Here is a 27342-nt window from a genome sequence, read left to right on the forward strand (position 1 = left end):
ATTACCTAGAGATTAACCACGTTCGGATGGATTATGATCAGGTGGACATCGTGGTCGAGTCTTGATCCATGCTTATTGGGCTGGGAGCGTGCGATATTTTTTGCTCCCGTTGCAACGCACGGGCATTTGTGCTAGTATCTCTCCCTAATAATAAAGCACGGATTGGGTCTCCGGGTTCACCGTCGCTGCGTTTTTGAAAACAAGTCCCTCATCTTTTATGAAATCAACCCGCACTCCATATGGGCATCATCAACCGGGTAGAGGAAAAAAACACGTCGTCGTCGGTCTCGCACACAAAGGAGCAGTCCGTCTCCAACACGAACACGAGTGCGAACTAAAAAAGTCTATCTGTCGCTGATTTTCCCCTCATCCCTGTCTCTTCTGATCTCTCTCACCTCTCGTTGCTTTCCGCCGTCGACTGATTCCGAAAAGCGCCGCGCTCGACGCAGGCGTGCTCGCTGCCGCCGCCGCCGCGCCCCCGTCCCCCTCTCCCCGGTGCCCGTCCTCTTTCCACCGTCGCCGAATCCGGACGAGACCGGCAGGATCCGCCGCATCTCACGCCCGCGGCCCGCCGTGGCTTTCGGCAGCATCGGGGGCGCCGGTCCGCCCCCGCTCCTCCGGGGCTGGCAGAACGGCGGAGCGGCGCTCTGGTCAGGTTCCTCTGCTTCGAGGGCGGCGCGTGGGCTGATGTCGAGGGCGAGGAGGTTGTGCCTCTGCGCCGGGCGTTCCTGGACGGGAGGGTGGTCGCAGAGGCCGCGTATGGCGGCAGGGAGTTCCTGTTCGACTTCCTGTGGATGGTGCGCATCGACGCTGGCACCGCCAAGGTGGTCGCCTTGGGCTGGATTGACCGCCGGGCCTGCTTCTTCCCTGTGCCAGAAAGCGGGAGGAAGAGGAAGAGGGGCGAGCATCAGCTGGGGGACGGGGCTTCGTCCAAGGTGGATGAGAGGTCCGACGAGAGCAGCGACATGGTGGAGTCCTCAATCCAGCCTAATCTCCTGCCACTCTCAAGCACTCCCCGTGCAGCAGGCCTGATGTGTAGGCTGCCATGGCAAGGCTACATCCATGCATTTGGTACTGCTATCTCCCCCTCTCTCTCCTGATTTGCCTCTTCCATTCTCTCATTTGATTTAATCCCTTGAGCATATTTTCTTATGTATGCCTACAACATGCTAGGTGATTGTCTGATCTACCATGTGATTTGCGGTTCATGCGAAGTCATGAAATCTGGTCCGGATAGTGACATGATTTACTCTGTTTGATCAAACAGGTAGAAGCCGAAGCTGTTTTACTTTAATCTGATGAAGTCCGTGCTGCTATAAGCTAGGAAATCGGAAAATTCAACATTGGCAAGCTGGTCTTGTGCTCTTTGTCTAAAAGCATATTCTGAAAGCGAGGTTCTTATTGTGGATGTTTCAGCGTCAACCTGAATTTTCTTTAACCTACTACAGAAAGACCTTCTAGGGTGATTAGCTGCAGTACTGTGACAAATAATCAAAAAAGATCATTGTCTTCTCATTTAATATTCTAGCTGCCGGCCAAACATTGAAGGTTGCACTACAACTACTTGATTACAAGTTTTATGTGAATTTTTTTTGTACAGCTTGCACAAACTCAGTGAGATCAGGAATCATCATCTCTCACATTTTTTCTCTTCAAAGGGAGGTTTCATCTCCTACATTTTTTTCTCAGAATCAACCATGTTTCTAATCCTAACCAGAAAGTTTCCATCGCTCGGCTCCTGATGGCATGATGCCTCATTTAAATTCTCTTATGTCATGGTGTTTGTATTCAGAAAATTAATTTATGATGCCTCATTTAGATTCTCTTATGTCATTGTGTTTGTATTCAGAAAAATAAGGCATGCTTATCTTATCTCGGTGTGTTTGTGCTCAGAAAATTAATTTGCTTATTTTTGCTTTTTGAGGGCTATAACAATAGATTTCATTTTTGAAAATCTGCTTCTTCCCTGTTCCAGAGAGCGGGATGAAGAGGAAGAGAGACGAGCCTGAGCTGGAGTACGGGGCCTCGTCCGGGGTGGATGAGAGGTCCAACGAGAGCAGCGACAAGATGCAGGGCCAGCTCCTAGCCGCTGCGCCCGGCGCCGATGGGGGCAATGCCAAGTTCGCGTGGTATGGCGCTCCATCGGTGGATGTGGCCGCGGCGGCGGTGGAGCACGGGTTCGGCAGGATGAACAACCGGGTCCTTTTCCATCGCGCGCACGGCGACGACGTCCACCTCTCACCGCCTCGGTCTCCTTATGCCAGGTCAGGTCAGAGTTCTGAATTTGTGGTTTTGATCGATGGCAAGCATGAATATAGGCATATAGCTGTAGGATAATTTATCAGACACAGTTACCAATTCAGGATCTGTTCCAAATTGCATTCATATTATCCCTCCGTCCCATAATATAATTGATTCCATGTTATTTTAGCCTTTGGTTTATATATCTTGATTCATACTCCTAGCTCAAAAATTATGGGGAAACAAGTTTGCATGAACGACAGTATTAGTTTATCTATGAATGCAGTAATTTGATTGGGTAATGGTTTGTGGAAGGGTGGAATACGAGCAAAACTAAATCATGTTTCCTGCTAACTAGAGTCCGGGTGATGAAATATGTTCTGAATGTTGTGTGAAGCAGTGCATAAAGGAACTTACGAGTATGAAATCATTTTTATGCAGCGCAATGCTAGCAAATGCAGATGAGAACGGCGAGGCGCATATCATGTTGTGCCGTGTTCTGTTGGGCCGGCCAGAGGCCATCCCGGCCGGGTCCTCCAAGCTCCACCCCAGCAGTGACAATTACGACAGTGCCATCGACAACATGCAGAACCCACAGTGGTATGTTGTTTGGGGCAAGGACATGAACATGAGGATCCTCCCAGAGTACGTCGTCAGCTTCAAGTGTCCCAACCTCCATCAGATGCAAGGTTAGTGAGTGCTCCGTCTGAATTGGTGTTGTAATTGTTCCGAGATGTGCCTGGATCTCATGTTATTATTCGTTGAAATTTTGGGTTTCAGGATCATCGGGAGCGAACTCCACGCTAAAGAAGCCTTCGCCGGTGGCTCATGACATGTTTCCGACGCTTCTAGCAGAGATCCAGTGGTTCATGCCATCTTCCAAGCTGCAGACATTGCAGGGGACCTACAATTGCTTCAAGGTAAATTGGTGGGGGTGCTTATTAGTATAGGGTGAGCCAATATAATAGCAATTACGGAAAGAAATCTAGAGAATTGGTCTCTGGCAGGGGGACTCTTGAGAATGGAAAACGGGGGAAGGGAGATGAGTTTGGGTGTCTTTTTATATATATAGAAAAAGAGAGTGTGTTTTATCTGTAAGTGAAGTGTGTACGTGAAGTGCTTTTTATTGGCTAAGCCTAAATGATGAAAAAAATAAAAAGAATCTTCCCAACCAAGCAACAAACTCTATTGATAAAAATCAACATAGTAAAAATAGTTAAAAAAATGTACATAGTTATATATTTATTCACACTTTCTAAAAACTGGTCAAATTTTCCTTAAAAACCAAAATAAAAAGTATTCACAATATTTAAAAAACATTGAAATAATGTTCCCCCTAAAAAAATCGAGTTTTAATAAAACATTCATTTTTAAAAACAAAGAAATATTCATGTTTTTCAGAAAAAAAGTAAAAAATAAAAATTGATTCACAAACTATTCCAAACTAATCTTCCATCAGATAAGGAACACTAAGAGGGCTTTTTAACGTGCAAACTTCAGACTCTGAAAATAATAATTAATGCAACTTTATTACAAATGTTAAACTATAGTGCATAATATCACATGAATAAGGATGTATATAGATGGATTTTAAAGTGAGATTCACCCATTTCCACCGTTTGTAGTCCATATTGAAAAATCTTCTAAGACTTTATTTAGAAACGGATGGGGTACTTTGTTTGTAGTCTTTGTACAACCTGCTTCGTTCAGAAGAATGTTCTATCAAAACAACCATGTCTGATATGTTCACATGAATTCTTTCATGTGGCCGTCCCTCACATTCCTTTGCTTTCAACTATTCCAGCCAGCTGCAATGAAGTCCTCCATAGAGAAGGGTTTGCAGAAAATGATCTTGGCATCCCAGATAAGCAGGTCGGGGTCAAAGCCGGTGCCCGGGGGATTTCAATGGATCACCAACACGAGAAACTGAAATGGCAGGACCAGAAAAGATGGTCCCAGATCTCACTGCAGCCGGATGTGCAAGAATACATCAATGATAATCTGTGAGACTGTGACACTGGAATTTTGTTGATGGAGCATTACCTCTGCTATTTAGCTTCTAGAGTACAATGACTTGTATGTCCAACTATAACAGCTAGCAGCATGGTTTATCCCCTTCTGGTTGTACAATTTCTCTAGAGTGATGGCATAGGAAGATCATGTGTATATGTTGAGGTTAATCTTCTGATACTAATGCTCTAGATGTTCTTTGTAAACTAATGCTGCAAGTGTTTGTTTGGGACAAGACAAATAGTGTCCCAATTTTTACGAAAATGTGAATTAACTTTTATTAAAAATAAGAAAATTACCAAAATTAACCTAATTATCGATGTTTATTTAAATTGGACATAAAAATGATGCATAATGGCACATGAAGCAGATTGTGCCCTTTTTTTGCCCGGTGCAACGCACGGGCATTTGTACTAGTATATAATAAAGCACAGATTGGGTCTCCGGGTTCACCGTCGTGGCTTTTTTGCAAAAAGTCCATGTGCCTTTTAGTATTCAACCCGCAGTCACGTCCTAATTGAATAACGATTCGTGATCAAAAAAAGTGTCCCGAGCATATGCTGCATCGCCCCCGCCGCTTGGCCTTGCTCAGCACCGGCGCAGCCCACCCCGCCGCCTGACCTCGCCTCGCACCGGAGGCGACCACCACCGTCCTCGCCGCTCCCTCCCCTCCCCTCCCCCAGCCCAATCTAGATGTCTAACCTGTCCCCTCCCATCTCTGAGCATAGCATGCTCCGTCGGCGGCGGCGGCAGCGGCGGCTCCTTCTGGCCGGATTGAGGCGCGGAGACCCATGCTCCTCTCATCTGGTTGGATCGCCTCCTCCGGTAGGATCTCCTCTCCGAGCTGGATGTTGAGCACGAGATCCCTGCTCTATGGATCGCCTCCCCTCATACGGTCACCCCGACGCGGCGACCCTGCATCCTGAGACCACCAACGCCGCCTCCTTTGACCACGGGAAGGCACCTAGATGCACGTCATGGATGAGGTCGGGGCAACCTCCCCCACAGGCCAGTTTATATCAAATTAAGCTTTCTATTTTCTTCGAATCTTTAGTTTTGCAGATTAGTTTTGTCGATGACGGCAAGGTGTTTGATGGAAAGATATTTTATATGTCCACAAGGCATTTGATGACAATCCAAACAGGTATTTGATTATTCTCATATGACTCTCAATGTTATGACTAGATTAGTTCATCTAACTAATCATGCTCAGGTTTTTTAGGCACTGTATGTTATCCCTAACCAATTGCAGAGGTTGCAGTACAAACATGTAGGATACAGATGCATTCTATAGTGTTCTTCATGATGGCTGTACTGACGGACATGATTGCCCTTGTCTAAATACTAAGATCCAACTTTACATGCAGGTGAGGAATTAGTAATCTTCTTTCGCATGTTTTTGTCTTCTTTACCACTTCAAATTTGTTTCCACTTTCTGCAGTCGTACCCATGCCAATTTGTTGGAGCAGAGATCATCTGACTTAACTGAGTCTAAGTCAGAGGGATGTCCATCCATGCCGCATCGGACGACAATGAAATCTAGAGAGGCTCTATGGCTCAGGTCGCCACGAAACCAGCGGCCCATCCGGCACCTTGTGACACAAGTGAAGGAAACAACATGCAAGGTGTACAGAAACAGCGTGGGATCGACCAGAACGATACCGCCTGGGCCGGATGGTACGCGTTGCTCTGCTCGTGACCTCATGTAAATATCAATAGTCCGCCTTTCCCTTGTCATCTTCCACACGAATAAGAACACTGGAATTGATTGAACCCCCACCATCTAATTTCGTTGGAACTTGATCAATTTCCCTTTTTCTCATGGAAAAAGCATCTGATTGAACTTGATCAAATATCCTTTTTTTTTTCTTATAGAAGAAGCAACTGAGATGGAATTATGGAAGAAGAGGCTAACACCACACACATCCAGATTTCAGTAAGTACATATATATTATTATTCCAAGTACATTCACTTTGGCACCAGTTCAATATTTTGTCATCCAGAGCAACAATTCAAGTTTTGTGCTATTCAGTCGTGTTAATTCTGGATATTTTTGGATTTGGTTCTGTTCTGGGTTCCATTAGTTCAATTATGGGCAATAGTGGACATTTAGTTCCGTTCAAGTTCAGTTCTGGGTGCCAGCAATAGTTGTCATTTAATTTAGTTCAAGTTTAGTTTTCGCTTCCATTTAGTTCAATTCAGTTAGGAGCAACAATTGACATTCAGTTCATTTCAGAATTCTGCATATGTACTTCTGTCCAATTCTGCACTTACACAAAGCTTACTGGAACACTCATTTACTCATAACATTCAAGCAAACACTGAAATTTTTTACCATTAATTTTGTTTTTACAGATGTACAAGTAGCAACTGCAATTCCTATTCAGTCGTAACAATAATATTTAGTGATCTCAATTTTCATGCCATGCTGAATTAAATTCAGCTAACATCAGCGATTTAGTTGGACGCTTCCTGCACTTTCAACTTTATAAAATGATTGTTTGCGATCAGCAACTCATTAGATGGCGGTGGCAGTGGCGTGATTGGCCCACTTGAACACAAACCACAGGACGTCAACAACACAGGGCCTATGGAACCTTGTCCTCTGGTCCAACCATTGCTTCTCCTCGTGACACCTGTGGTCTACGGTGACAGGGCCTTGGCTGGCGGCTAATGCCACGAGGCCTCGGAGCCGGACTTGTGCTCCTCCTCTTGGGAAGTCGTCGCCAGTGCGGTGGCCCTGAAGCCGGTTGGACGTGTCTTGTGTGCGCTAGGGCAGTGGCATCGCAGAGGATGAAACCAACACTGGTTGAGAGCGGCCTCGATGGTGTGGTGTAGCTGACCACGACCGTGGGGATGGGCGTGCCGGACGCGTGAATGGAAACGGTGAGTCCATGCCGGGCCCTCCTTTGGTGAGCGAACAACGACGACAAGTGTAGGGGAACTCAAGAAAGGAGGGTTTTTTCAGAGCTGGAGCGCCACTTTCCCTCTCCCTTCCATTGGACTGGGTTGCATCATGCTTTTGGGCCGATCCTGCTCTGTGTTTCCACGGGCTCCACCTGCTGTCGTGGATGCGCAAAGAATGGGATACACACATCCAATAAATTGTATGCAAGTAACATGAGTCTTCTACTTTTCAGTTTTTTCCCTGCTTTGATGCTGATTATCCTTTTCTATATGCAGTCGCTAGGCGCTTGGTACTACAACTTCTACATCTCGACGACTTTGGACAATAAAGGTGAGGCCCTTTGTATCTCGATGGCAACTCTACAACGGATGTTTTGCTTTCAGGCATATGTAATTACACCACTTTGATTGCCGACTGTCTTCGACAGCGATGATGCTCTACCTGGGCGTGGTCTAACTCTACCTCGGCCAGGTGTGGTGCCACGAGGAAGCACCCAAGGTACATGTGTGTGTGTGCGCGCGCGCAAATATAGATTAACTACAGATAAGTACTTCAGTCCCATCAGTCGCCACCAAGTAAATCAGCAGCAGCCAGCAGTACAAGAATTCGGTTTGACATTTGATTTATGCTGGGTAATTTGAGGTGTGCCTGTTGGTTATGCCATTTATCTTTTTTCTGTCAAGCAATTGTTTTCTATTGTGTGATAGGCCTGAATCAGTTTTTGTTTTTTGTATACACCGAGATGAAGCTGAAAGTTATGACGATCAGATCAAATACCAAAAGTTGTAACTCGGATATACCATGATATTTTGAATGGTGTGCTACCTTAATAGCTTTCAGTGGTATGTTGTCTGTTCAATTCCGAAAATAAGATTTGTGGTAGGTTGACCTGTTGACAGCTTTCAATGCTACTGTATGTTGTTTGTTCAACTCCGGTCACCGAAGCTGAATTTCCATACAAAACCAAGATTTGTTCTAGGTAATTATTTAGGCACCAAGCAACAAGTGCATGGATTTAAAATATGCACACAACGACAAACATTTGTGTGGATTTTCTGTAGGTGTCTCTGTTGACCTGCATGTTTGCCTGATAAGTGAAACATAAGTGATTCCAGTTCTACATATATGTAACATGCTATTTTTGTCGGCTTATATTAACACTAGTGGTTGGGGCGCCACCTGGTGGCACCTCTTGATGCGGGATTGGGCGCACTAATCAAGCTGACGTATTTGTTAACATGTTGTCACTTAATTCAATAACATGATCTTTTCAACCAATTGAAAATGTCCAAATCTGAACCATGACAGTTGTACAAGCAATACAACAACTTACACCATCACTAAATGTCTAACTGATGGTAACCTAGAAGTACTATATGTCAACGGAGTTGATCCCAAGTATGAAATCTCACGGAGTCTTCTTCACAAATGAACAAAATATACATCCACAGAAAGCTAATAGAAGGAGCAAGTAGCTAAGAACGAATGATAATAAGCTCTGAAAGAAAAATTAATCCTGCATGCATAAAAAGAAATTACAATCCCACATTTAACATTGTTATACCAGTTTTAGAATACGCCTACAAACAATCAAATTTAAATTTGGCTGATTATAACTCTATGTTTTCTTTAATCCAATACTCGTCTTCAGAGATCATTATTAATTTTGGTAACCACAAGTAAGCAGAGGCATCAGCTTCGTCGATCAATATTTTAGTTAATAAAGAAATGAAAAAGCTTAGTTTGCTCTCACCAAGAAATATCACAGTTTAAACCATGTTCACACACACCATCTAAACCATGACTCTTGGTTCAATTTTGATGAGGTGTGTACAGAGAAGATGGGGATTTGAGGCGCTCATCCAAATTGCCTCCAAACTGATCGATCTTCCCGACAAAAGATGGCCTCGAAATTGGTGGCACGCTGATCATCAGTTTTGGGCTGACCTTTTCAGGTAACAGCAGCAGCGCGTGGAAGAAAACCGACAGCACGCGCGTAGGGACATGGATCGTCGGCTGAAATCTTGCCGTGTACGGCGGTTAGCTACCAGCGTATAAAAATATAGTACTTCCTGACAGAAAACAAAGTAGAAGGGTTTATTTAATCCCATACTGCTTACGGAGATCAAAGTTTGCCTGTTTAAAAGGAGAACCGTCTCATATCTTCTAAGATCTAGAGTACAGAAGTAGACAGAGGTCTCAGATGAGAAGTAGACTTGTAGAGTGCACTGTGATCCAATTTATTTGACATGCCTAGGGCAAGGGGTCGAAAGAATTTGATCTTGGTTGGGCATATAATAATCTTTAGATAAGATGAGATCGGCTTCAGGGGAAGCACGCCTCTATTTTTATGGCCCGTCAGAGAGTCTGACGGGAATTGGAGGCACTTTATAAAAACGCCTCAAAATGGAGCGGCCGTGGCAATCTCTAGGAGTGTTGGCGTATGTCTATCCCTTCGCGACAGTCCTTAGCGTTTTTTAGGAATGCCTCGACAGGCTTTTGGAGGCGTTTTCAGAGCTTTCGAAGGCATTTTTGAGCGCCTCCTATTATCTACCGTGTTGTAGTGGTAGGCTTCGAGTAAAGTTTTTGGAGGTAGAGCGCTTAGAAGTTTCAATGCTTTCTAAGGCAACCAAAAAGCAATGTGATCTGATCATGTCAGCTAATTTTATGAGTTGCTTTCTTGGCATGGAAGTTCAATGTAATAACATGTGTAAACTAAAGAGAGATAAATCAGTGTTCTCGAGACGAAGACATACTCACCATCTTCATTCAGTTTCTTCAAGAGCTGCGACTTAGAAGGAAGGGCATACATTCTAGCACATACTGTTTTCCTTATGGCCCAGCCATGGTGAGGAGCAAACACCTGAGCATAAGCCTTGGACGCTGCGTCCTTCACGGAGTTGCCTCTGAAACAAAAGAGAATGTGAGGATTCAGATAACATTTACTCAACAGGCATCTAAGAGTAGCAAACCAAAGGGTCGACAACATAACATAAGTTTTCTTTTATCACAACATGATATAAGTGACTTCACTATCCCATTTGCAACTTGAACTTACTCTGTGACCAATATCTACTCAAACAGAACTTTCACTATATCAAAACCACGCTTAACCCTCAGTAGGTTCCATGTATGGCTCCCTGGCTGCCTGACACTGCCTTTCTGAATGTGATGCTCAACCATGGAGGGTAATGTTGAAATCGTCTTGGATATCTCCAGTAAATCATTAACCTACAACCACGTAAGACGAAGTAATCAGACAAGACCACCAAACAAAGCCTAGATGGCACCAAGTCAGTCATCAAGCAGGCATGAGTATGTGAGGTCTCTGTAACACAATAACATCTATAATGCGAAATGGCTGCACACTTGGTTTGCTAAGTAGTAGTACTAAAATAAGTGCAGAAGTAGATTGGAACTTCCAACACCTTAAGAGTACATCAGAACAAGCATATCAAAATATCAGAAAAAGACACTCTGATCCTTATGTGCACACAATAATTCCTGGTTTGATCAAGTTGAAAATTAATTTAGAGTTTTAGACCATCTAGGCCGAACCTCCTGGCCTTAAACAAGTCCAGGGGATTACCACGATTTAAAGCAGTAGTACTAACACAAGTGCAGAAGTGGATATTACTTTCTACATATGAAGCATACACCACAACAAGCATAGCAGAAAGTAGCAGAATTAGACAGTCCGATCCTGGTGAAGCACCCCATAATTGCTGCTTCATTCAGTTGAGAATTTGATTGGGATCATTTCACCCAAACTTTCTAGCCTCAAACTAAAGTGTATTATTACAATTAACTTACCACATGGATCCACGGCTATCTGGGTGTAATTCAAAACGAACTTAAACATAACTTGCTAGCTGAATTTGGCTAAGAATTTGAGATTATTTCGCCTCAACCTCTCTCAGCTTTAAGCGGCTACCAATGTCCCGGAAATCACCAGAAATTCAAATAGCGGGGAGGAGAGGGGGGCAGAGGAGCGGCCGCTTGCCTTTGGCAACGTAGTCCATCTCGGCGAACTTAAAGGCGATGCTGAGGGGCCGTGGAAGTGGACAAAGAGCTGTCCCCGGACGCGACGCTGTGGCTGTCGTTCTGCTGCAGGAGCAGCAACAACGTGCTCCGGACTGCCCAGACCATCCTGCAGCACGACGCCGACAATACCAAAGTGTTATCGTAAGAAAAACTCGAGGTAATGTTTTAGGTCATAATTCTCGACAGATGGCATATAAGAAATTATGAATAGATCAATAACTCTTACAAAGAATAAATAGATCGTGCGAAACACACTGGATTCACCAATGATTAATTAAATATTCAAGTGGAGGTGGGACGGGAGAGGATGTCATACCTCAAAATCGGGGGAATCGACGGAGACGCGGCGAGGACAGACGGGAGCTGCGATGACGGCAAGGAGGCGAGTCGTCCTGCCACCTGCCACGACGTGCCGTCGAACAAATCAGCTCTGCCTCGTGCTCCTCCCGGAACTTCCCGCCGCCAATCCGCTCCGTCCCACCTCCTGCCTTCCTATGTTTCCCGCAGATCCGCCGCCGCCGCCGCTCGTATGCGCCTCCTTGAGCGAGGGGGTGGACAAGGAAGCAGAGAGAGGGGGAAGAGGAGGCGGGGCCTGCGGCTAGCGACGCTGAGGAAGACGAGGAGGCGGCGTGCGGGGGAGGCGGAGACGAAGACGTGCGCGTGCCTTCGTTGGGACTTGGGAAGGAAACAAAATAATCGCTGCGTTTATCTATTGTCTTTTTTTCTCGCACGGTAAATCATCGATCGACATGGCATGGCTCAGCGAGCGCCCTTTGCGCCACCGTTAATGGGTTGTATGGGAAGCGTGTAAGTTTCTGCAAATGTATTCTTTTGGTTGTTTTGTGTCATTTGTATCCCGGTCAACAATTTGAGAGATTTACTTTGAGTAAATTCATGGTCTGAACTGGCTGTAGTATTCATTGATCAAATAATTGTCGTCCAACGAGTGTTATTGATAAAGGAGGAGCTTGAGAAAATGAAGGTAACTATGAAGCTTCCTCTATACATGATGAAGTGGGCGAATGCGAAATACAACAGGAGTTAGAGAAAGGCACACCTTGCACTTATCATTTCCTGAGTGCCAAAGAAAGGCTCACCGAAAGTATCAAATTTATTTAATGTGAGGTAGTGACAAGCTTTAGAGTTCAAGCTTTTAGTGGAGTGCTTTTATGCATATAATCTTAATATAATTCATAATTGTAAATAATGGGAAGCAAACAGTGGTACATACATTGTATGCATTGTGAAAGAAAATATTTTTATAATCATGCTTGTGTTTAACAAGAATTGGTAGAAACAATTATGTTTTAATTTTAATGAATATATATTACACCTTTTGTATAAACTAAGTCATATTGTCGCACTATCATTTTCTTTCCTTTTGTTTGTTGGTTCACCTTTTTTCTCCCGTTGCAATGCACGGGCTATTTTGCTAGTTATTTTAAAAAAGTGTTCGCAGAAATGAGCTATCATGTGTGAAGATTCATGGCTTTCAAGCCAAATGATCAATCTTATGGCCATATTCATGACATAGTTTGTTAAAATGATCTCATATTGTGCACAAGGGTTCATCTTGGAATTCCAAACAATGTTGCCTATGGGACTTTTCATTTTCTTTTTACGGAAAATACATTTTCCATTTTCCGAGTGCCCGAAATGAGTTTTTTTATGAAGGATCTACCATATATTTGTTGCAAAATTGTACCTAATCAATTTTATAAAATACTAGGCCATATTTAATGCATAATTGACAAAATGGTTGGGTGTAAAAAGTTTTGATCCATCTCTGGTGAAAAAGACAAATTCCCGTCGATTCAGCTGGAAGCGGGTCAAATTTGAACTGCAGCTGTCTCATAGTTTGCTCTTTATTTTTTCCAAAAATCATTTATAGGTAAATAAGTATCTATTTAATCAGAAATACATGGTTTTATGGCGAGACATCGAGGTTTGGACGGTGGCCGAGGGCCCCAACTCTAGGGCGCATAAGCTCGCATGCCCGCCACGTGGTCACCGTGTGACCGTGTCATTGCCATGTGTTCTGGGCGGCCTAGGCATGTCTAGTGGGTTGGGCACTCCCCAGTTAGGTGCTAGGAAGAAAATCACAACATAAGATTCTCACGAGGAGACTGATCAATGCTCAAACATGAATAAGCAGCCAAGTGTTTGATTTGCGGTACGGGAAATGCACATGGCTAATGGGCGTGAGTTTTGGCTGAGGATGATCAGTTACTAACAAGTCCGTCTTCACAAATTTTTAGGGAAATCAAGAATATATAAATAACACTTCCTTCACAAAGTGCTGCTTTGAACAGGATAGGAAAATAAATATTGTTGAGTTATTTTTGAACTAGGCAAGGAAGATTTTTAACATATTTGATGAAGATATGATCCAAACAATTTATGAGAACTTTTTGGGAATTTTTGGAATAACAGACATATAGGTTGCTTCACAACCTAGGGCAAAAATTGACACATGGACATGACACATAGGCAAAACTGATGAGATGGCGCCTAGTCATCACAACCCACCACAATCTACAAGGCTATGACCATCTATATTGGTCGTTAACAACTAGAAATAAGGCAGCGGACCTGCACTGTTTGCTTTGTGACCATTTCGTGTAAGGAAATTATGACCTTTCTGACCAAAATGGTCACAATGGTTTAGGGTTTGGAGCCCCCAAGAACAGCTTTTGACCAATTGGTCTCAAATGGTCATAGATCTATGACCAATTCTTCCAGGGTCACTGACAGAATGTCACTAGTTGACATATTTCTTGTAGTGTGCGGTCAAGAACATCCTGAAGTACCTGAAAAGTACCAAGGATATGTTTCTCGTTTATGGAGGCGACGAAGAGCTCGTCGTAAATGGCTACGTCGATGCTAGCTTCGACACTGACCCGGATGACTCTAAGTCACAAACCAGATACGTATTTATATTGAATGGTGGAACTGTCAGTTGGTGCAGTTCCAAGCAGAGCGTCGTGGCAGGATCTACGTGTGAAGTGGAGTACATAGCTGCTTCGGAAGCAGCACATGAAGGTGTCTGGATGAAGGAGTTCATATCCGATCTGGGTGTAATACCCAGTGCATCGGGTCCAATAAAAATCTTTTGTGACAACACTGGAGCAGTTGCCTTAGCGAAGGAATCCAGGTTTCACAATAGAACCAAACACATCAAGAGACGCTTCAACTCCATTCGTGAAAAGGTCAAGGATGGAGACATAGAGATTTACAAAATACATACGGATCTGAATGTAGCAGACCCATTGACTAAGCCTCTTTCGTGAACAAAACATGATCAACACCAAGACTCCATGGGTGTTAGATTCATTACAATGTAATCTAGATTATTGACTCTAGTGCAAGTGAGAGACTGAAAGAAATATGCCTAGAGGCAATAATAAAGTTGTTATTTTATATTTCCTTATTCACGATAAATTTTTATTATTCATGCTAGAATTTTACTGTTCGGAAACTTAAATACATGTGTGCATACATAAACAAATAACGTGCCCCTAGTAAGCCTCTACTAGACTAGATCGTTGATCAAAGATGGTTACGGTTTCCTAACCATTGGCATGTGTTGTCATTTGATAACGGGATCACATCATTAGGAGAATGATGTGATGGAGAAGACCCATTCGTTAGCTTAGGATATTGATCGTTCAGTTTATTGCTATTGCTTTCTTGATGACAAATACATATTCCTTCGACTATGAGATTATGCAATTCCCGGATACCAGAGGAATACCTTGTGTGTTATCAAATGTCACAACGTAACTGGTTGATCATAAAGATGCTCTATAGGTATCTCCGAAGGTGTTTGTTGAGTTGGCATAGATCGATATTAGGATTTGTCACTCCGAGTATCGGAGAGGTATCTCTGGGCCCTTTCGATAATACACATCATAAGAAACCTTGCAAGAAAAGTGACTAAGGAGTTAGTTGCAAGATGATGTATTACGGAACGAGTAAATAGACTTTCCGGTAACGAGATTGAACTAGGTATGAAGATACCGACGACCGAATCTCGGGCAAGTAACATACCAATGGACAAAGGGAATTACGTATGTTGTCATAAGGTTCGATCGATAAAGATCTTCGTAGAATGTGTAGGAGCCAATATGGGCATCCAGGTTCCACTATTGATTATTTACCGGAGAGGTGTCTCGGTCATGTCTACATAGTTCTCGAACCCGTAGTGTCCGCACGCTTAACGATCGTTGACGATATAGTGTTATATGAGTTATATGATTTGATGAACGAATGTTGTATTTGGAGTCCCGAGTAAGATCACGGACATGACAAGGAACTCCGGAATGGTCCGGAGGTAGAGATTGATGTATAGGATGATGATATTTGGACACCAGAAGAGTTTCGGGATGTACCGGATAGAAATCGGGTCACTTGAAGGGGTTTCGGACACCCTCGGAAGGTTAATGGGCCATATGAACCAAAGGGGGGGGGGCATACCAGCCCACAAGGGGCTGGCGCGCCCTTCCTAGGCCGCAACCCTTGGGGAGAGATGGAAAGGGGGGATTCGGCCTCCCGCTTCCTTTCCTCTCCCCCCTTTCCTTCCCCCTTCGGACGATATGGAAAGGAGGGGAGGGGGGGCTAGGGGAGGACCCCAAGTAGGATTCGGCCTACCTGGGGCGCCTCCTTGGCTGCTCCTCCCTCCCCCACCTATATATATGTGGAAGGGGGTACCACACAGCACGACGGCAATCTCTTAGCCGTGTGCGGCGCTCCCCTCCACCGTTTACACCCTCGGTCATATTTTCGTAGTGCTTAGGCGAAGCACTACGGAGATAGCATCACCATCACCATCACCACGCCGTCGTGCTGCCGGAACTCATCCACTACCTCGCCATCTTGCTGGATCAAGAAGGCGTGGACGTCACCGAGCTGAATGTGTGCTGAACGCGGAGGTGCCGTACGTTCGGTATTTAATCGCTTATCGCGAAGAAGTTCGACTACATCAACCGTGTTACTAAACTCTTCCGCTTACACTCTACGAGGGTACGTAGACACACTCTCCCCTCTCGTTGTTATGCATCTCCTTAATAGATCTTGCGTGTGTGTAGAATTGTTTTTCTTTTTCATGCAACGTTTCCCAACATATGTACCTTCACCTATTCACACTTGAAAAGCAGTCTAAAGGGGAGGCACTCCGTATACCACAACACAACTCGGAGATTCGGCTCAGATCCGACGGACCCAGTCAAGAGCGGAACAAGAACAACGCATATATATTGAGGAAAAATCAATATATATTGCCATCACCAGTGCTAAGAAAAGTAAAAAAAAATTTTTTGCCAAACATTAACAAATGTTATGATAGATTGCAAAGTTTCATCACCAGATGACATTCCTGCAAAATGTGGCAAAAAAAATGGATGCTCCAAAACGTTATTTTCAAAAGCATTCTGGAGTATCGATGTTTTTCCACATTTTCCATGAATGTCATTTCATGATGAAACTTTGGGAGCTATCCAACAATTGTCAATGTTTGAAAAAAAATTGTTTTCACTTTTTGGCTTTACTGTTCACCCGGGCTTACATGGGTCAGGATCATAACAACACTTTCGTAGGGAAAGCTACTACTCCCTCCGTTCCAAAATAGATGACCCAACTTTATATTAAAGTTGGGTTTAATATAAAGTTGGGTCATCTATTTTGGAACGGAGGGAGTATATATTAGAGCTAGCATAACTTTTGCGGTACATAATCTGGCGCAGTGGTCAGATACAAAATTCAAAATTAGCATATGAGTGGCTCGTGGAGTTCTTGATTTACATCGACATGTTGGCCTTAAACTGCTTTAGTCACATCAGCCCATGCGAGGACTCACGGACATGAAGCCTATTGATTTTGCAGCAGCTAAACCATAGGGCCTCTGTAGCAAAGCTAGCTAACAATGTAAGAATTGATGGATGGATTTTGGTGCTGCTATCAACAGCTTTTTTAGTGGCTTTTCATTACAATATACATAAATGACTTACAAACCAACTTGGTGAAAAATTTCTAACCATAAACAAAACGGAACTTGTACTAATAGATACACGGCGTGCTTACTCAAACAGGATACACATCATAGATACCTTGTTGTGGATACAGCTATAATAAGAATTACATAACATGTTGCATAGTATACAAAACGTCAAACTCCTTTTTTGGGGGTAGCATACTGTTGCATTATGCATCAACAACCGAAAGAAACATATGCACAACATTTTCCATGGTGGGCCTTTTTCTGGTATCTTCTTCTACGCAAGAAATGGCCAACTTGACCATAGTTCTTGCTTGCAACTCATTGAACTGGCCATTCAATCTCGAATCAATGAAGTCGGAGATCCATAACTGTTGGCCACCCTCCAACATTAGATTTTCTGCAAGCATCCTAATGACCCATGCAAAGACCGTTTCCACTTCCTCGTCAGCATTTGATGCCCAGTCTGAAACACGAGCCCCCTTCAGTAGTTCCAAGACAACCACTCCGAAGCTGTAGACATCAACTTTTGCTGTTATTGGTTGGCTAGAGACCCACTCAGGAGCTATGTAACCTCTTGTTCCATGGATCCTCGACACGTTTTTATTGGATCCACCTCTACTCACAAGTTTAGCAAGGCCAAAGTCACTGATCTTCGGGTTCAAGTTGTCATCCAACAATATATTTTCAGGCTTCAGGTCACAATGGATAACCCATTCCAAGCATTCATGATGAAGATATGCCAATCCTTTTGCCACCCCTATAGCAATATTAAACCTTTCCTTCCATTCAAGTAACCTTGTGCTACTAAACAAAGTTTTATCCAATGAACCATTCTCAACGTACTCTAGAACCAATATCCTGTGTGGGCCATCAGAACAAAACCCCCATACCCTCACTAGATTCATATGGTAAATCTTCCCAATCACACTCAGTTCATGTTGGAATTCTTCCCCGCCTTGGTTTATATCTGCCAACCTTTTCACCGCCACTACTCTCTTGTCCTTCAAGACCCCCTTGTATACATGACCAGATGCCCCACACCCAATTTGATCCTTAAAATTTTGAGTCGCTTTCTGCAACTCCTTGTAAGTGTATCCGCGAAAGTGGTTGGTTATCATTTCATAGCCAATCTCAGCTGGCCATACTCCTGGTAACTGCTTGCCCTCCATTCTGAACACAAACCAGCACCCTAGTGCCACAAATATCACCTCCACAAGAAATATTGCTAATAAGAATCCATACAACAAGTACAAGTACTGCGAGTTTAATCCACTATGACTATCTTTGGGTTGATCCAGAAAATCGGGAATGAAATATTTGGTCTTTGCACTACAATTAGGAGCGTATCTAGGATCAAAAGGTTGAGATTGAGGAATTGAGGACTTTGAGACCTGTAATGTCTTAGGAAGCTTGATATAGATAGAACGACCCAAACCCGGCCTCATTTCACCACCCAAAAGGGACGACTTTGGATAGCAACCTCCACTTGCTTGCCAGTATAAAAAACCTTTGCAATTGCAATCGTTCAAGCATATCTTCTTGCAAGTATGAAATGAAACTGAGGTATTCTTGCTTTGGTCATTACCTCGGAAGTCAGTGTTTGGTAGCTTCACAAACATCTCCTGCCCATCACAACTAGGATTGAATTTCGGCCTGCAACCTTGGCTCCTATCATTTGGGTCGATGATCTCATATCCAGGGGCACATGCACAAGAAGGCCTAGGTGTATACACACATATTCCATTCATACCACATAGACTACGTATAGAGCAGGTCTGAGGAAGTGCCATCCATGTGACAGACCATGTTCCATCTGTCTTATTTAGACTATATAATCTAAGGTTACCATCGTAATCCAAGGTTAGCCTCCTCATAATCCTGATGCCCCAATCACTAGCCTTAAAATTTAAATTGTCACTTGCAAGGAAATACCCCCAACTATCAAGTACCCCAATTGTGGTGGTATTAAACGAGTTTCTTTGCTTTGTCCATATGTCACTATTAGGATTTGGCCAGTAGATAAAAGAGATATCCTTCTCATCATCAAACAATGTGAGTAGATGTTGATCATCAAAATGAAAGCTGAACCGGCCAGGAACAAGTAACCTACTAGTAGATACCAACTTGGTAGCACTAGTAATGTTCTGATAGGGCAGCAATGTATCAGTAGGAGAATGAAAGCTTTGCCATAGAATAATATCACCTTGGCCCTTCACGATGAGGTTCCCGGTGTCCAATAACTGAGCTTTTACAGCTTTTGATGAAGAGTTGACATTGTTTTCCCACACAGACTGTCCATTATAATCCTCTAGAACCATTCCGCCATCCGCATATAGCATGACTCGGGATCCCCAGGAGTACACAGGATGGAGATGATTTGCGCTCCAGACGGCAGTCTTGTCAACAGTGTTGGAGAACCAAATAGAGAAGACGGAGGCATTTCGGGAAATGTTTTTGAAGCCACAGGTGAAAGTGCCATCTGGTGAATGGAGCATATGGGAGCTATCCTCTATGGAGAGAGAGGAGCCTGGCAAGAGGAATTCACGAGCTGAGATGCGCAAAAACAGATGAACCAAATTTAGTAGGAGTAGAGAGGCAAAGCGTGCATCCATATTTGGTGAGGCACTCGAGTCGATCTATGGAATGATCACAAATGGACGCTATTATAGGAATCAACTAGTGGTAGGTACACACTCCAGAGAAGCGATATACTTCTACTATAACTAAATAGGAAACTGATTGGCGCTTGTCCCTTGAGAATGATAGCTGGTTCTAGTTCGTCAATGATGCAATTAATAGTTAGTTGAGAAGTCATTGTCATTAAGTTTGAGCGTTGTAGATGACAGTAAGGATGCAGACCCCACGGCACATCATCTTTTATTTTAGCTGGCTGATGTATACTCCTGAAATAAGGATGTAGACCCCACGGCATCGTCTAATTTGGGCCACCCTTGCTCAATTTTCATCATCCATCACGCAGGAGATAAGTGAAAAAAGTTATTTTTTTTGTGGGTCAAAAAAGTTACTTATTTCAGTTGTGTGATGACGATAAAATGATATATATGAGTAATTAGTTTGCTATATTTCGTACAAAGGTCCCCCAGGATCAATTGTTTCTCGGGAAATAAATGGTCAACTTTGCAGTTGGGATTTCATTGTTTCACGTATCCTTCTCTCAATAACTTCTTGTCTTTTTCTTGGAATTGCAACTTGTTCTATTCGGTCAACAATTCAACCATTATTGAAGTCATTGTCTTTCAAGCAGGTCCATCCATGTTTCAGGCTTTAAGCTGGCTGATGTGTACTTCTGAAACGAAGCTCCAGGGATATGTTTCGGGGAAAGTAGTGGCTGCACCCGACCACACCATGCAGCTGATAAGTGAAATAAAATCATAATCATTTCAAGAGTTTTGTGGCAGTGATATAGTACATGAGTAATCGGTATGCTGCTTCCTACTCCCTCCGTTCGGAATTACTTGTCACAAAAATGGATGTATCTACAACTAAAATACATCTAGATACATTGATTTCTTGGACGAGTAATTCCGAACCGAGGGAGTACACAGGTTGTCGGCAAGATCCCAATTAATACTATCGAAAAGAAATGGTAAACTTGGCAGTATATGGATTTTCAAAAGAAACTGACATCTGACAATAACTGTACATGAAAATAACAGATTATGGCTTCATGCGTTGCAGCACATGATTTTCAAAGTGAATACATATCCATTTGGCTTTCAGAGAAATATTATCATCAGACTTGAGAGTGGAGATTTCTCAAATATATCTACAGTCATCGGGTAGCTAGCATGAGCACTAATGGTCTGAATTCAGAAACAACGTACAACCACAAACTTTCCAATCAGATGTACTCCTCTGGTACGTGACAAAGGATCGATTTCACAGTGTAAATCCTCTCAAGCAAGCGGTTTAGTCAGTGTTTGATTTCCTGGCGTCATTGGGTAACTTTTTTTCTATTTCACCTCTTTGACTACTAGTATTTGGCTTATCCATACGGTGGTCTGCGACATGCAAGTTCGCGCATTAACATGGATAATTCGGCAAGATACAAAATGGACAATGAGACAGCGGGATGAACCTTTATGCTGGCCATGCCGGTCGACCTCTAGACTCTAGTGGGTAATGGACATGTTTGCAGTCTCCGCACGGTGTCGTCAATTCCTCAAAGTTTCTGGCGTGAGGGGATTTAATTAACATTCTTAACTCCTACTACTAAAAATGGATTCATTGTGAGAGATAATTTTTCAAGTACCCAGTTCCTATGAATATTTTTACTTTTATTTACTGATTATTATATTTAGTATTTTATGTCAAGGCAGAGAAATCCTGTTTTTTAGGAATGGGGTAGGGGAAACCCCTAGAACGATAGTAGTTTCTAAACAATGTAAGAAAACAAATTTGCACTAGCGGGGACTTGACTTCAACCCATGTGGCTGAGTTGTAAATCCACTCCCCTAGCCTAGCTCACTTCTTAGAAAAAGTAGTTCAAGGTAGCAAAATTGACGCAAATTAAAAAATGATACAAATTTATTTTTATTCCCTAAATTCTGTACTATCTTAGTGAGGAAGTACTAAGTACTTCCTATTGAAATATTTTCAAACCTCATCGTCACCAACTGCCGGTGCTGGCCACCGTTGGTCTCCTTGAGCCACCCCATGATGGCTGTGTTTCGCGAGGCTGGATGGCGGAGAGAAGAAGAAACCAAGCTCCACTCAACTCCAGGCTCAAGAATTTCCGGGTGATGGATCATCAGGCAATGTGAAGGGTGGGTAGAGATATCCCACACCCCTATAATTTTAGAAAGAATGCATAACAGGTTAGCAGTCCTTATAAACTTATGTTCCATATTTGATAGATGGTCATCATGTTCTGAAAAAATATTCATCGCTTATTGGAAAAAAAATCATGGGGTATTTGTAAAATATTCATCTTGTATTTCTAAAATGTCCGTCACATATTTGTAAAAACGATAATGTTTATGAAAAAAATAGAAAAGAAGAAAATTAAAATAATAAACCCAAACAAGGGAAAAGATGAACGAGAAGAATAACATAAAGAAGAAGAAAAGTGGAACGAACAGAAAGAAAGGATAAAAAAACAGAGAAACCGAGAAAACAAGGAGCTCATGAGCCGGCAAGATAAATGCGCATTGGATCTTCTGCTTATTTTTTTGTTTTGCTTCCCAACAGCACAGCTAACTGCCTGGGCTTTTTCCTCTAAAAAACTGGGGCACTATCGCTTGTAGCTAGCAGTCCTCTGAAAAACATGTTCGTGTTGTTTGAAAAAAATGTACAACGTGTATTTTAAAAAGCGTTCAAAACATGTATTTTAAAAATGTATACAATCTATTTAAAAATGTCCAATATGTATAGAAAAAACATTTCATGTGTGCTCTAAAAATGTAAATTAGAGAAAAAGAAGACATGTGTTGAAAAAAAGAAACCAATAAAGAAACAAGATGAAAAGGAAAATACCCAAGAATACAAAGAGAACCAAAAATGAAACAAAGAAAATTGAAATATAGCAATGAAAGAAAGAACAACCGAAAATAGCGAATGAGAAAACAAAGAAAACCAAACTAAATGAAGAAAAGAAACCAGTGGAAACAAAATCAGGGAAAATAAATAACAGAAATCAAAAAAAGGAAAAAATGAAGAAAACTGGATCAACCGAACCTACAACGACCGCTACGTGCGGCAGCGAGCAGCCGCGCTAAGTGGGCCAACCCGCTAGTCATCATCATAGGCAATTCCTATTAGGAATCAGTAGGGGCGACATGTAGCTGCCACGCGCTCACGTTCCCCAGTGCGATCCGGTAAATGGATTAGGCCCATCGCACAGAAACACGCCATATCACGGACGACTGGCGAAAGCGCTCGCATGGGCGTTTTTTCCTCTCTCTCTTTTTTGCATATTTGCTCTATGACCATCAATTCAATTTTATCAACAAACTCCAGTAATTGTTTCTAGCAAAAACAATGTCGGCTGTAGCATCCCTCACCATGGATGTGGCATCTCTAACAATTGGCTGTAGCATCTCGCTACCGGGTTTGCAGCACTCCCATAAGCGAAGGTGTGTCTGGGCGCATCCATGGAGACTATTGCATCGTCGTGTTTGTCGACCTCCTAGCGGTGTGTTCGTGGCAGTGGTGGGGAAAAGCGGAGGCTCAATCCTGAGGTGGCTGACGTGCAACACTGACATCCCTTGTAGATTACCTTGCCGCCCCATGCAACACCGACAGCTTCCAGTGGTTTTGCTGCGGGAGAAAAGGATGGGAAGAAGCAGTGGAGGAGAGTGAATGCGGACCGAGGAAGAAGAAAATAAAAGAACAAGGTATAGGTATGCATGGTGGCGAGTGGGACACCTGACCCAATCCAATAGTGGCTAGAAAAAGAGCCACGGTCCGTTGTATTTGCCTCGAACCAACAAAGCACGCAGGGCAGGCGGACCGAAGCTTCGGCTGGCCAGCCGGCAGGAATTGTTTTCCTTTATATATTCTGGATGGTTTTATTATTTGGTCATTTATCTTTATTTTGATAATTTTCATGGATCCAAAAATATTCACCAATTTGAAAAAAGTTGTGAATAGAAAAAAAAGTTCACTAATACAAAAAATATTGTGAAATCACATACATGTTTTCATATGAAACTTCACTAATACAAAAAATCGTCAATCACAATAAAGTTTCACTAATACTCAATCCGTTTGGTACTACTAGTCGCAGAAATGGATGTACCTAGAATTAAAATACTCCGAGATACATCTATTTCTCCGACAAATATTTTCAGAGGGAGGGAGTACAGAAAATGTTGATCAATTCAAGGAAGAAGTTGATGAATTCCAAAATGTTCGTGAATTTAGAAAATGTTCATGAAACCAGTGTAGTCTAGACTCGTCGCCCGTCAATGGGCCACTGATTTCAGCCAGCACCCAGCTGCTACGCCAAGGAATCTTTGGCTTTGGGTGTGGGGCGACTCAGGCTTGACCGGGCGTAGTCCTCACCCCAGCTAGGTACGTCCCCTCTGGGACGATCACGATAGTAAGTACTCTAGTTCTAGTACGACAAAGCAAGGTCCATCTTTGTACAGTGCCCAAAGCCACGAAATGTCGAGGAAAGTAGCACTAGTTGCAGCACAAGTTGGACAGGACGCACAAGTTGCAGCACAAAGAGGCGACTATGAAAGTGAAGGCACAACCAGCTTCCAAATGCAATAGCGACACATGTAGCACTCCATCCTACGACTGACCAAATGGTTCCTATAATATCCCCCATTTGTGACCATTCCAGAGATCAACTCTTCATCAGTGCCTCACCAAACATGGATGCACGTTCCACCTCTCTGCTCCTACTACTAAGTTTGGTCCTTCTGTTTCTGCGCGTCTCGGCACGCGAATTCCTCTCGCCCGGCTCCTCTATGTCCGTAGAGGATAGCTCCCACGTGCTCCGCTCACCGGATGGTACGTTCATCTGCGGCTTCAACAACAATTCCCAAACTGCCTCCGTCTTCTCCATTTGGTACTCCAACACGGCTGAAAGGACGGTGGTCTGGAGCGCGAATCGTCTCCACCCCGTTTACTTCAAAGGATCCCGAGTCACGCTAGATGCGGATGGCCGGATGGCCGTAGAAGACTACGATGGCCGCCCCATCTGGGAGAACAATGTGTCGTCTTCTTCGAATGCCCATCAAGCTCAGCTGCTCGACACTGGGTACCTCGTCGTGAAGGGCCAAGGTGATATTATTCTATGGCAAAGTTTCGATTCTCCTACCGACACATTGCTGCCATATCAGAACATTACTAGTGCTACAAAGTTGGTATCTTCTAGTAGGCTACTTGTCCCTGGGCACTACAGCTTCCATTTTGATGATGAGCATATACTCACACTATTTGATGATGAGAAGGATATCTCTTTTAAATATTGGCCAAATCCTAGTAATGATATATGGACAAAGAACAGAAATGCCTTTAATACTACCGCAATTGGGGTCCTTGATAGCTCTGGGTATTTTCTTGGTAGTGAGTAGTGACAACTTAACTCTTAAGGCTGTTGATTGGGGTCACGGGGTAACGAGGAGACTAACGTTTGACTATGATGGCAACCTTAGATTATACAGCCTAAATAAGATAGATGGAACATGGTCGGTCACATGGATGGCATATCCACAGACCTTCTCGGTTCGTGGTTTGTGTGGCATTAATGGAATGTGTGTGTATACTCCCCAGCCTGCTTGTGCTTGTGCCCCTGGACATGAGATAATCGACCTCAGTGACCGGAGCCAAGGTTGCCTACCAAAATTCAATCTCAGTTGTGATGGACAGGAGATGTTTGTGAAGCTACCCGCCACCGACTTCCACGGTAATAATCTTAGATTGAATACCATAGTTTCATTTGATGAATGCAAGAAGATATGATTGAAGGACTGCAATTGCAAAGGTTTTGCATACTGGCAAGGAACCGGGCTTTGCTATCCAAAGGGGACCCTTGTTGGGGGTGTAACCGGGCCGACAATTGTTGGTGGTTCTATCCATCTCAAGATTCCTAAGACACTACAGGTCCCAAGGTCCTCAATTCCTCACTCGCAACCTTTTGGTCCTAAATGTGTTCATAATTGTAGTGCAAGGAGCAAATATTTCACAGAAAACTTTTGGGATCAACCTAAAAGCAATCAAAATGGATCACACTCGCAGTACTTGTTCTTGGCGTATTGGTTCTTGTTAGCGATATTTTGTGTGGAGGTAATATTTGTGGCACTAGGATGCTGGTTTTTGTTCGTAAGGGAGGGCAAAAAGTTAATAGGAGTATGGCCAGCTGAGGTTGGCTATGAAATGGTAACCAACCATTTCCGCAGATATACTTACAAGGAGTTGCAGAGAGCAACTCAAAAGTTCAATGATCGAAATGGATGTGGGGCATCTGGTCTTGTATACAAGGGAGTCTTGAAAGACATGAGGGCAGTAGCCGTGAAAACTTTGATAGACATACACCGAGGGGAAGAAGAATTCCAACATGAACTGGGTGTGATTGGAAGGAATTACCATATGAATCTGGTGAGGGTTTGGGGATTCTGTTCTGATGGCCCACACAGAATATTGGTTTTGGAGTATGTTGAGAATGGTTCTTTGGATAAAACCTTGTTTAGTAGTGAATGGTTACTTGGATGGAGTGAAAGATTTAAGATTGCTCTAGGGATGGCAAGAGGATTGGCCTATCTTCATCATGAGTGCTTGGAGTGGGTTATCCACTATGACATCAAGCCTGAAAATATATTGTAGGATGATAACTTGGAGCCAAAGATCAGCGACTTCGGCCTTGCAAAACTTGTGAACAGAAGTGGATCCAATAAAAATGTATCGAGGATTCATGGAACTAGAGGCTATATTGCTCCTGAGTGGGTTTCTAGCCAGCCAATAACATCGAAGGTTGATTTCTACAGCTTCGGGGTGGTTCTCCTAGAACTACTAATGGGGGCTCGTGTTTCAGACTGGGCATCCAATGCCAACGAGGAAGTGGAAATGGTCCTTGGAAGGGTCGTTAGGATGCTTTATGGCTTGCTAACTTCATTGACTTGAGGTTGAACGGCCAGTTCGATAGACTGCAAGCAAGAACGATGGTCAAGTTGGCTATCTCATGCCTAGAAAAAGACAGTAGAAAAAGGCCCACCATGGAAAATCTTGTGCAGATGCTTGTGTCAGTTGATGAAGCTAGTGGCATAATGCAGTAATATGCTACAAACAAAAGGGGTTTGGCGCTTTACACAGCATGTCATATATGGTAATTTTTGGATCAAAAACAAGATACTGGGATGTGTATCACGTCATCGTACTTGTATACTTAGCAAGTTTCACTTTTCTTTTGGTTCGTGTCTAAACTTGTTTAGTACACCGGGTGGAGTCGTGTTGGGTGTGCCTTGGAATTCTTCAACGAATTGAACACTGAGTCGGTTTGTAAGGAAGTTATATAATGCAATGAAAAGTCATTAGAAAAAGTTGTGGAGTTGGAGCATCAGCAAATCCATCAATTGATTCTTCCATTTGTTGCAGAGAGAGATGTATCGATCGGTTGCAGAAAAAGAGACCAACTTCACATACGCGAGTCCTAGCGTGTACAATGAGCTATAT

General features: G+C 43.2%; 2 protein-coding genes, 1 long non-coding RNA gene and 1 pseudogene across 5 annotated transcripts; 3 read left to right on the forward strand and 1 right to left on the reverse strand.

The window, feature by feature from the left end:
* Positions 1-239: 239 nt before the first annotated feature.
* On the forward strand, positions 240-4392 carry LOC123158662 (inactive poly [ADP-ribose] polymerase RCD1-like). Its single transcript, XM_044576568.1, has 6 exons — positions 240-327; positions 433-1071; positions 1976-2264; positions 2683-2930; positions 3022-3161; positions 4046-4392. Exons 1-6 carry the CDS (start codon positions 240-242, stop codon positions 4169-4171), a joined length of 1530 nt encoding a protein of 509 aa, XP_044432503.1. The 3' UTR covers positions 4172-4392.
* Positions 4393-4795: 403 nt separating this feature from the next.
* On the forward strand, positions 4796-12273 carry LOC123158311 (uncharacterized). Of its 3 annotated transcripts, none has more exons than XR_006479338.1 (8): positions 4796-5237; positions 5353-5395; positions 5474-5618; positions 5693-5956; positions 6127-6187; positions 7436-7490; positions 7588-7658; positions 12166-12273. It is a non-coding gene; the product is annotated as an uncharacterized lncRNA (long non-coding RNA). The 3 variants fall into 3 exon arrangements; XR_006479336.1 differs by lacking the exon at positions 12166-12273 and adding an exon at positions 7909-8282 and having other exon boundaries at positions 5693-5928; XR_006479337.1 differs by lacking the exons at positions 4796-5237; positions 5353-5395; positions 5474-5618; positions 5693-5956; positions 6127-6187 and adding an exon at positions 7127-7359.
* Positions 12274-17275: 5002 nt separating this feature from the next.
* On the reverse strand, positions 17276-19901 carry LOC123162825 (putative receptor protein kinase ZmPK1). The gene has a single exon (XM_044580583.1). The coding sequence runs from the start codon at positions 19809-19811 to the stop codon at positions 17403-17405; it is 2409 nt and encodes an 802-aa protein (XP_044436518.1). The 5' UTR covers positions 19812-19901; the 3' UTR covers positions 17276-17402.
* A 4639-nt stretch (positions 19902-24540) lies between these two features.
* LOC123160582 (putative receptor protein kinase ZmPK1) lies at positions 24541-27123 on the forward strand (annotated as a pseudogene).
* The last annotated feature ends 219 nt before the right edge of the window (positions 27124-27342 follow it).

Source organism: Triticum aestivum, chromosome 7B (genome assembly GCF_018294505.1).
Source record: "Triticum aestivum cultivar Chinese Spring chromosome 7B, IWGSC CS RefSeq v2.1, whole genome shotgun sequence".
Lineage (NCBI taxonomy): Eukaryota > Viridiplantae > Streptophyta > Magnoliopsida > Poales > Poaceae > Triticum > Triticum aestivum.